The 11,833-nt window shown below is 34.7% G+C and overlaps 1 protein-coding gene across 1 annotated transcript; it reads left to right on the top strand.

Moving 5' to 3' along the window:
* Nucleotides 1–2,491: 2,491 nt before the first annotated feature.
* On the top strand, nucleotides 2,492–11,653 carry LOC120625265 (glucose-6-phosphatase-like). The gene is made up of 7 exons (XM_039892279.1): nucleotides 2,492–2,676; nucleotides 3,375–3,539; nucleotides 4,110–4,301; nucleotides 4,762–4,892; nucleotides 6,093–6,289; nucleotides 7,605–7,726; nucleotides 10,034–11,653. Exons 1-7 carry the CDS (start codon nucleotides 2,624–2,626, stop codon nucleotides 10,257–10,259), a joined length of 1,086 nt encoding a protein of 361 aa, XP_039748213.1. The 5' UTR covers nucleotides 2,492–2,623; the 3' UTR covers nucleotides 10,260–11,653.
* The last annotated feature ends 180 nt before the right edge of the window (nucleotides 11,654–11,833 follow it).

Below are 11,833 nucleotides of genomic sequence, written 5' to 3'. Positions count from 1 at the left end.
CACGGGAATGCTTCCGTACACATTGCCGACTATACATATATTTCATACTATTGACATCGACGCGGCACTAAGAAACGATCCGTGTGGAAACTGATTAGGGGTAGGTATGGTTTTAATATAACTGACATCCTTTCTTAGGGTAAATCGGTAAAATATCATCGTAGGACTGCGGCACTTTGTGGGGCTTTCGTTACACTTGTACTGAAATAAAAACACACTATTGCACAGTTAGTTAGTTACAATAACCAGTTCTGACTGCTTAACGTGCCCTGCAAGACACGGGAGTGGCCTAATTCCTGATTAAGAATTATTTATACTAAAAATCACAACCTATAAATTCTATGTCCCACCCTGGAATTGAACCCAGGGCCTCATGATTGTTAGTTGCACATGCTGACCACTAAACCAACAAGGCAGTTCGCGAAACCTTACTGCAATGTTTATTTTTGAAATCGTAAAGTCACCAACCTACTCACAAAGGGTGTTTACATAAAGATTTTTCGTCTGAGAGCTCAATAATCGGCAGGTTTGCGAATTAAACTCTATAATATGCATGTTATTACTTTATTGTCTATGGTGCCTCCAACGTATGTGATGGAAAGAGTCGAATATATCTACGGTATAGAATCACCAAAACGGAATGAAAAGAGATAGGTAGAGGGTAGGGGAGGGGTAGCCTTACCCTCCCCTTTTATAGGGGGTGCAGATTATATTTTAATGCAATAATTCTACGTGATCATACCACGTTTACGAGTGTTGAGTAGTGCATATGAGATGGCTTGCAAAGATCAATCTTAAGATAAGTAATTTTAGCGAAGTCAATAATTTCGGCTACGGCTTATTATCCAAAGAGATTATGGATTGTATAGTTTGTTCAATAACTAACCAGAAACTAATATCTTAAAATAACCTAATTGTCTGTTTTGCTGACAACATTATAAACGTAAGTATTTAAACCGTATAAATTAAAAGTACAAAAACTGAAACACGATTACGGACAAATATTTTTTTTGTAGAAATTTACGTAGCCCCGATGTATTAACCAAGATCTTATTTTTAACTAATAGGCGTAGGAGGTGGCCACCATAATGGAGTTGATTATATCGGTTTCTTACGACAATGCCAAACGTCGAGGTAGGTGAATTCTACCACTTCAATAATTTCTGTACCATCAATGTGAAAAGACCTGAGGCATAAACCAAAAATACAATTGCTTTGGTGGTTTCCCGATAAAAATCGACAATTGATTGAAATCTTGAGACAAGTCTATAAAATTGAATCTCGTGTGCGAACAGATAGCGAGAGCGTTGAAGATTAAATTTGTCGAAATACAACGAGGTTTACACGGATCGTACACCCTTGATAAAAGTAACGACCCAAAACAAAAAGTTTTAATTTAACATTGCACGCCTTATATACAATGCTTTCTAACCACTAGGTATACAAATCAAATCAAAACTCTATGTAACACAATACATTGTAGTAAGAAATAGTGTCAAATTAACATTAAAAACAATACAAATGTTTTTTTACGACTGTTACTCTCTGGTAACGCTGGATTCATCGCGGAACTTTGACATCGGGGTAGAGATAACACAGATAGTAACATATTAGGCTACTTTTAATTTCGGAAATGTATTCCTAACGTGGTGAAATTAAACTTTAAAATATATCATGAAAAGAAGTTATTGTTCGAATAAAACTGACCTCCTCATAAGAGGTAGGTAGGTACACACGGACCCGCCGCATAAGAGGTTTCACCTCAAAATGTTTCGATTATTTGTTAAATTTAACTTCATAACACAACTTGTGAGAAAGGTTGTACCGCTGCCACGGATTTAATATTCAATTATTAAAACAATAATCCTCCCTCACAGGCCCCAGGGACCAACGCCATCTATACGACGCTTAGCTGACTAACCCTATGGGAATATTTTCAGCTCAATCTTCAGAAAATTACAACCTATTTTGCATTTTCTATAGGTATGTTTATTAATGAAGAAATTTTAAGTACACCGCTATTCCGCGTCTATGCGATAATAAAAAACTACCCATCGATTATAATTGAAGTCGATGAAATTAGCCTTGTTTATAGTAAACTCTTTCATTTCCCTTTAATAGAAATATTAATTTCTGTTATGAATAAAAAAGCAGAAATAGCTGACAGAACAAATTTATAAATATGTTCTATTTCTATGTGAACATTTTCATTTAAAGTCCTACACCACCATCTTTTATTGAAAAGTAGCAATACTATAAATGTAGATTTCCACTGAACAACAGATGTCGCTACGATAATTATGACTATAATTCTAATTACATTCAAATTATTTTATATATTAAATAATTTTCAATAATTATTTAATATTAAGCAAGCGAATCCTTTAAAAATATGAATAAAATTTCTTAGTTTCTGTAATTTTGTCTGGCAATACAAAACCAAATCGATCATGGTCAATGTTGACATTTGTCATTAACATCTGTTACTGGTTTATGGTAACCAGATGCGGTGATCAAACTAAAAAAGGTTGACGATTTGTTTTCGTGATGATCAAATACACCAAAAAACAATAATATAAGCTATGTAATATGGTCATGTAAGAACAAAGCGCTACTAACCACCATGGAGCAAATATATGCGCTGGGCGTGTCTTCTATAGAGTGGGTTCAATACTGGTAATAAAATATTGAATATTTAAAGAAAAATTTAGCCATAATACATGAATTTAACATTTCTAATTATATATAAAAAGTTTGCTTCGAAGATATACTAATGAAAGAATGTAACTGTTATCGTAAGAGCTCGGGCGGTTAGTAATATGAAAAGAAATCGGCATAGGTGTAAATCGACTACCTTTAAACCTCTATTTCCTTTAATTTGTTTATAAAATATATATAAGAATATAAATATATAAGACCGTAGGTATGTAAGCTAAGCTCCATAATAATATTCAAACCCCATTCATCCCTTTCCCTCACTTCAAGAGTCAGGGCAAGGAATGGCTGTAAAAATTGCTTTTAATAAAAAATTATAATACCTAGTCCATTTTCCTTGCCCCATATATAATGTTTTACATTTATTCACTTTTATTATTTTTAATGTAAATTAAGTTTCAAACAATAAAAACTTAAATACTTACTACTGCCTATAGAAAAAACTCAGTGAAAAACTGTTTTTACTATATTTTCTTTTCTTTTTCAATTGTAGTTCATAACCTTACACTGCAACCTGACACTTTGGACATAATCTTTTTCTTTACTTATTTTTATTGACACATTAAAATAAGCCAAGATCCATAACATAACAAATTTAATAGAAAAATTTGATTGGGCTTAAAATTAATTTTAAATAAATCTTTTATCATATATTCCAGGTTTACTGATTTGGAACGCTACCTAGAGTTGGTGAATAATTTAGTAAATCCCCACTATGTGCTGGAGATCCTGTTCCCTTTAATATCCATCGTGGACTCGGTTTTCGCCTCCCAGCTGTTGCTGTGCATAACCTTTGGTGGCTGGCTGAGTGGTCTAATGAAGTGGTTAAGTATATAATATCTTCCATCCTAAAAAAACTCCAAATATAAAATATACATAATACATATAAATATATAACAAACATAATATAAATAGGTAGATTTTAACATACAATTTAAGAGAAAGAAATATAAAGAATCTGCTTCAAATTCCATCACTTAAAGAGAGGTAGTAGTCTTTCAGACAACTCTTAAATATCAGAAGGGAACTACTTCCACAGATTTCAGCAGGCAATTATCTGACTTCTCTCAGTAATAAATATGGCAGTGGTTTCACATATAAGTCTTAGAGACAGCAAATAGTGTATCTCTAAAGCATGTGAAGTAATATTTAGATTTTTATTTACACATTGTATAATAATAATATGTATTTATACCAGTTATTGATAAGCAAAGGTATCATCTGTGCCTGCTGTTGAAAAATGATAAAAAAGATGGACTGGAAGAGTCTGGTAAGCCAGGCTCTGTACCCAAAATATTCAAATTGCATTGGGTGCTTTAAAAACACCCTAGAGTAAGAGCGAGTAATGTGTGTCGGTGTATTTTTTATATATCATACAAATTTGATGATTGCAGGTGGCTATTAGAAGACCGTCCATATTGGTGGGTGCGTGAGACCACGTTCTATTCAGATTCAATGCGCCCTTGGCTCATGCAAACCTCCCAAACCTGTGAGACCGGACCAGGCAGTCCGTCCGGACACAGTCTTACTGCTGCATCTCTATTTATGCTATTTCTGACTTGGGCCGCCCATGTGTGCAATGACAGGTAATAATACCACACATACACAAACACACACACACACAGCCATAAACATACACACACATGCACACACACACACACACACACACACACGTAAACGTGTTGGATTGTTATTGTAAAAAGAAAAAAAAAATACTTACAATATACAGATAAACACCCAGACACTGAAAAACATTAATGTTCATCACACAAATATTTTCCAGTTGTGGGAAACGAACCCACGACCAATTCAGAAAGCAGGGTCACTGCCCACTGCTGCACTCGGTCGCCGACACAAAAATAGTATATATTTTTTTTGGTTTCAATCAGAAAAAAAACGCGTGATATTTGCCGAGATCCCTAAGATTAGATGAGATTTAACTCGAACCCCTCCCCCCCTTAAACATCTCACGAATTTTTTGAACGCGCCCTTATGCGACAATCTTTTTTGTGTGAATTATTTAAAAAAAAGGAGTGTATATTGCAGGAAATGGAACATGCTATATTGGAAGTTGGTGTTGTACCCGTTGGGCTGCGTTACGCTGGTCTCGGTGATGGTTGCGCGCATGTACGTCGCCGCGCACTTCCCGCACCAGTGTCTATTCGGATGCCTGCTAGGTATGTCGAAAAAAATACTATACTAATATACAGCGTGTAACCGAATAACGAAATAATGTTTCATAAGGAATCACCAAATTAATGTTTTCTCAACTAAGCGAATTTTTTGTAATTCTTTTGAGAAATAAAGATCTTAAACCACATGTATAGTATAAGTATTTATGTATATTATTCATAAAAATATTCAACAGGCATCTTAGTACCCATAACACAAGCTACGCTCACTTTAGGGCTATGACGATGTGTGAATTGTCGTAGTATATTTATTGATTTACTGAAAAACCATTAGGTTTTCGGTTTCACAGATAAGTCTCAGAGACATTACCCAATGTGCCTTTAAAGCCTGTGTAGTATTATTTCGGTTTTCATTTACACGTTGTTAAAAGCTGAAGAGTTTGTTTGTTTACTTAAACGCCATGATCTCAGGAAATACTGGTCCTATTTAAGAAATTATTTCAGTGTTAGATATCCTATATATCGAGGAAGGCTACAGGCTATATATCAACGCGCTCAGACCAATAGGAGCATAGCACCAATGAAGAATGTTTTTAAAATGGGGGCTTTTTGCGCTGCATAAACGGTTAGAGTTTCGATAAAGAACAGTCTGCGACAGTATTTGTCTATTTTTTAAGGTTGACTTATGCGCGGACTAAGGTGCGAGAGACAACTAGTAGTATATAAAATAATATTTAAAAAACACCCAAATTTCAATATACTCCACATTATTCTATGTAATAACATTGAGTAAGTTTTTTTTTTAATTCATAAAGGTAAACAATACATAAGCAACATCATGTAATTTTCTTTTAGGTTAATATTATATGAAATATGTATTATTTGAAACTACATATATATTTTGACGGCCGATTAGCGCAGTTTTGTTTTTTATATTTATTTCATATATATTTATTCATAATCATAATTCCAACATACAATTTTTTCTATAATATTGTTTTCTCATTAAATTTAAATTAAATTTAGCAATTTAATTTAAATTTAATGAGAAAACAATATATTTAAGAACCCATAGTGCTTAGTTATAATGTATTAATTTATTATTTGAAATTATAATCACTTCGCTTAGCTAATTTCTCTAAATCGCATTAGGCCTAAGTTATAAATCTATCTATTATAAGAGACAAGGCCTGTACAGTGGTACGCAAATAATCTGATAATATTGATTGCGTTGTTATTCCGCAGGTCTATTCATCGTCCCGGTGATGTGCGTGTACGTCACGGACCCGTTCATCTGGCAGTACGGCAAGTACAGGACCATGCCGGTCAAGCGGGCGGTGGCATGGCACGTTTTGTATGCCGCGTTGGCAGTTCTGAGCTGTGTAGCCACCTACTGCGTTTTGACCCTTTATGGGATAGATCCCAACTATACTGTGGAATTGGCAAGTCTATTTTTTTTACTTAATATATATATAAAAAAAATATTTTTTTTTTCTTCAAAAGACCGATACCGTGGACGTCCATAGATGGTGTTGATGATGCAATCTGGCGCATTTCCACTTGCAAGCATGAGCTATTGGTGTACATAAGTAATTCTACTTGCATTAGAAGTTATAAGTAATTGTACTTACAGCTTATAAGTACTCTCATGTCTCTCTTAATCGTTTTTTCTCCTTCTAACTGACAATATAGTTTTGTATTCGCAAGCTGTGGCAGTCTTTAAGTGGGTCTACAATATAACATTTATATTATTTGACGACCGATTGGCGCAGTTTGCAGCGACCTTGCTTTCTGAGCCGAAGGCCGTGGGTTCGATTCCCACAACTGGAAAATGTTTGTGTGATGAGCATGAATGTTTGCCAGTGTCTGAGTGTTTATATGTATATTCTAATTATTTATGTATATTATTCATAAAGATGTTCATCAGTCATCTTAGTACCCATAACACAAGCTACGCTTACTTTGGGGCTAGTTGGCGATGTGTGTATTGTCGTAGTATATTTATATTTATTTATATGTTTTTTTTTAAATTTTTTGTTTAGTTTTTAAGAGTTGTTGTTGTAACCTGTTGATTGTCCCTTAAATAAATAAATAAATTAGCTTTCTGCTATACCACGTCTCGTTGCAAAAGGGTCATAGCGATTGATCTCAGCGCCCGATTGCAAATTTACACGTGCAATGAATTTTGTATCAACATCGTCATCATCATCATAATCATTCTTTTAAATAGTTTTATCGCTATAAGTTACAACGAAAATGATAAAGTCTCTCCTTCCAACATCCAACACAGAAATTGTATATTATGAAAATTAAGCGCAATTCGCTATACTCGGCGAATAGCAGGAGAATCTGTATGGTGTAATTTATAATTTCTTCAATCCTTATGCTCCACATCAAACAGATCTTGGGCAATGTACCCTTTTTTATAAGTAACCCCTTTTGACGTGACAACGTCTTATAAGTCGATGGAGCCGGCTGCAAGCACGAAAAAACATGACTTATGCGGTGTTACCTCGCTCTGAGGCGTTCCTTTCAAGGCTTGAAGTGCAAGCGAGAGCGCGGAACGAGCGACAAAGAGGCACAGTCGGCCTCCGCGTTGGACATCTGTCTCTCTCCTACTTGAGTGAGCGATGCGTCCGCGTGGACAGCTTCTATACAATAAGACATTTACATGTTTTCGGCAAGGATGAAGTGCAGTGAAAAGTGAATGTGGTGTCAATTGTTTATAGCAGACAACCAATTTTTTTTCCATTACAGGCATACCGGCGGTGTGCAGATTGTGACAAGGTATTCATATTTACGACCCCTCTGTACGCGCTTATAAAATGCACCGGCAGCCTAGCGGGATTGGCGCTGAGCGTCACTCCTGCCGTCGCTAAGTAATTATTATTTCATTATCTACTTAGGGGGCAATAACATAACCCTCAAAATAGGAGGCAACGTCTCAACATGTTCAGTTAAAATTTCACTTGTCGTTGTTCTAGTCGTAGACAATACACTCATAAATCAATCCCGTATATATCGAATGCAATGGATCGTCAATCAAGCTGGTTTGGCGCTGTGCGTCACTGCCGCCATTACCGAGTAATTATTATTTCATATTCTACTTAGGGGCATTAACATAACCTCACAATAGGAGGCAACGTCAAAACATTTTAAGTTGAAATTTCGCTAGTCGTTGTTTTAGTCGTAGACAATACACACATATATCGATTCCGGATATTGATAATCGAATGCAATGCATCGCCAATCTAGTTGGTTGGGCGCTGTGCGTCATTCCCGCCGTTGATGAGTAATTATTATTTCATATTCTTCGAGGGGGCATTCCCATAAGCCACAAATACGAAAATAGGGGGCAAGGTCTCATTTTTATGAGACGCGAAGATGAGTGAAAGCCTCTCTCGGCATTTACATGAGCTTTAAAAAGCAGGAAAGAAGGAATTGATTTTCAGTATACCTTTGTCAGCGTATGTTATGATAGCTGCCTGTGAGCCAAATTTCAACCGGCCCATCTATAACTGGTTCGAGCTATGCATTGACAGTCACTTGGCCAGTCACTGCCTTTTTTTTCTATTATATATACAGACTTGGGGAAAATCTATTATAATAATAAATAAATAACCGATTGGCGCAATGGGCAGCGACCCTGCTTCTTAGTCCAAGGCCACAACTGGAAAATGTTTGTGTCATGAACATTAATGTTTTTCGGTGTCTGGGTGTTTATCTGTATATTATAAGTATTTATGTATATTATTCTTAAAAATATTCATCTGTCATCTTAGCACCCATAACACAAGCTACGCTTACTTCTGGGCTAGATGGCGATGTGTTTATTTTCGTAGTAGGTATAGTTTATTTATATTTATTGATCAAAATACGTGGTAAAATCTTATCAAAACTCATGTCCAGATAAAATCACCCTCGTAATTTTCTTTATATAGACAACTAGCTGTTGCCCGCGACTTCGTCTGCGTTTGATTTTGTTAAAGTATTCAGTATCGCTAAGCCTTAAATGAGTATAGTAGTATATATACATATATATATATATATATATATATACTACTATACTATATAACATGTGACTGTCAATCAATTAAAGACAAATAATTTGCAATAAAATAAAATTGCGACTATAATTAAAGATCTAAGCTATCCTATCTCTTAAGTTGGACCAGACTGCTCACGGTGTGCCAATTTAATTTAAAATCGGTTAAGTAGTTTAGGAGTCCATCGCGGACAAACATCGTGACAGGAGATTTATATATATTAAGATAATAGACACTGATATTGAAGCTTCGGCATCACTTTTGGGAGGCCGAGTTCGAATCCCAGAACCCACGTACCTCTAACGTTTCTAAGTTATGTGCGTTTTAATCAATTAAAAAAATCACTTGCTTCAGCAGTGAAGGAAAACATCGTGCAGGTTTCCTCACGATGTTTTCCTGGAGAGTTCTCCATACTATTCTCAAAGGCATAAAGCCGTAGTCCGCCACTGGGCCAGCAAGGTGGACTACGGCTTAAAGCCTTCTCAATTTATTTTTAGTTATTTATTTGGTATCTATGACCCATCACTACGCACTACACTATAACATAAATAGAATAATTAAAAACTAAAGTAAATAAAAAAAAACACATTAAATATTAATATGCAATATAAAAAGAGAGTTACAAATTAAAATTTAGGATCAAATTAAAATCAATGTAGGATTAGACCCGTTTTTCGCATTGTAGTGGGCCGGAAATGGGTTGATATGATGGCACACTGATATCAATCCCGGAATTTAAATTTGTGTGCCAATGCTGACAGCATAACATGCTTGATCTATATATAGCTTTATGTTTTATGAATAACCTCAAGTTATATTATAGCTTTATGTTTTATGAATAACCTCAAGTTCATCTGCTGAGCTCAGGCCACCTCATAGACGTGAGTTATAGGGCAGTGATCCACGCTACTCCAATGCAGAGTTAGTGGGTTTTAACGATTGTTATCACAAGTTAGTGGTGATAACCAAGACCGATGAATTCATGTGTTCTACAATACATGGGGTAGGGCAGCGAGCACGACAAATTTATTTAAAAAAAAAAAAATCACTTTCTAACAATTTTTGATCCGTAATAACATGCTAACCACTCTAAGAACAAGGTAGTTATGAGGGTATTTTAAAATAACTTTTTTTTTGCAGGTACCGGCATTACACAAAAAACAGATCGACAGGAATATCGACTTTTTTGACCGGATTCGCAATAGTCTTTCTGAAAACACTCGAAAAGAAGTTTTCTAAATCTAGCGATGTCTATTACTTAGCATTGTTTATACTGAACGCTATGACACCGGCCATAATGTTGAGGTTGGTCCCCGCGTTGGCTATGTGGCCTTTTTCTAGCGAAAACAAACCAAAAGCTAAATAAATAGCTAAATCGCAAAATATTGTAAACCGATCAATAATATATTAGATGTGCCGTCAGACAAATAAGCTCCCAATATACTTGCGTATTGCGAGCCTATTTTCTATTAGTTATAACGACATCAGGAGAGGTATGTTCGCACCATCTGAGTCTCGATAGAAGACTGCAGAAATATATTGCAAATGCAACCGTATTTATATCACACTACCATAATAATGAACGTTAGCTGCAATTCAAAATCATTAGCGTATCTTGTACATTATTGATCGAAGTTCAAAACACGGATATATGGGTAAATTGTCGATAGATATGCATAGAAAGATGGAATTATTTTCCATTATAACAGAGATAAAATTGATGGTTAAAATATCGGTATCATAATTAAATCTATAGCTGCTTACACCATCAGGCATGTCAAGAAAAAAAGGACGAATTGTCTGTAAAATCCTTTATGATTAATTAATCATTAAGGATTTTACACATAATTCGTCTTTTTTTATAATGTTAGTCAACTGTCAAACTAGTCAAAAAAATATAGATGTTTAGTCAACTGTGGAGACAAAAATTATAACTTATGCAGTTAATCCATATTAATACATTGACAGGTATTTTTCTGTATACCGAAGATGTTTAGTCAATGTTTAGCGTAGAAATGTTGCTGAGTGTTAGATTTTTTAAACTTTGTATAACCATTTGATCGCGTAAAACTTTACGTTTAGTATAGAATCGAAACCTAGTGACAATACTGTTTCCCACTATTGTAACTAGATGATATTTGAATACTGTTTCCCAATATTGAAATTAGATGGCGCTCTAACGATTCCATACGAATCTGTCTATCACGGGATCGAATATGAAGATGTAAATAAAAAGTCTCACACTCTCCGATAATTTAGTTTCTCATTTTTGTCCGATCTCCGAAGATACTGTTTCGAAATCGAAATTGTATCGGTGTTGTATTGTCCAACTCTGTATAAATTTATTAGATTGATGGTTAATTAAATAGTTCTTCTTAATATCTTAATAATAATATAAATTATAAGCTCAGCAGACTTTTTTTTAAAGTATTCCTGTGTCACATGCCGAGTGAGTGCGAGTCTAATGTGACCATATCTTACGAATTTAATGTTTGCCTTGCATTTAAAACAATTTGCACTATTTTCGCTGTTCGGATGCTATTAATTATAGACACACAAGAATAGTTTTATATTTACTAGCATTGACTAATAATATTACGTTATCGGTCCAGAGTCAGGTGGGTTTCGAAAAATTTCGGTGGAACCGGTTCTGTAATCACGGTTTCGTTAAAAAAAAAAATTCTGTGATAATAGTACAAAGTACTAATTAATCTCAAATATGATTTAATTTATAATAAAATAACCTGATATTATTTTGAGTTTTGTGCATTTTTATTATTTTCCCTAATGTTTTTACTTAAATAAAGAAAAATACAACTTATTATGATTTCATCATTGTGGTTTATCTTTCGGCAATAGTGTTGCAATGCGACTTTATTTTTACTAGGTATATCTAACTACAACTCAGAATCACTTTACTAGAATACTTAGAATACTCAA

Source organism: Pararge aegeria, chromosome 7, assembly GCF_905163445.1.
Source record: "Pararge aegeria chromosome 7, ilParAegt1.1, whole genome shotgun sequence".
Classification (NCBI taxonomy): domain Eukaryota; kingdom Metazoa; phylum Arthropoda; class Insecta; order Lepidoptera; family Nymphalidae; genus Pararge; species Pararge aegeria.
The sequence above is the reverse complement of the archived record's forward strand: the minus strand, read 5'-3'. Positions and strand labels throughout refer to the sequence as shown.

Coding starts and splice junctions, on each gene's coding strand:
- LOC120625265 (XM_039892279.1), top strand. CDS start 2,624: ATGGAGCAAATATATGCGCTGGGCGTGTCTTCTATAGAGTGGGTTCAA. Junction 6,290..7,604: donor CCAACTATACTGTGGAATTG/GCAAGTCTATTT, acceptor TTTCCATTACAG/GCATACCGGCGGTGTGCAGA. Junction 7,727..10,033: donor GTCACTCCTGCCGTCGCTAA/GTAATTATTATT, acceptor TTTTTTTTGCAG/GTACCGGCATTACACAAAAA.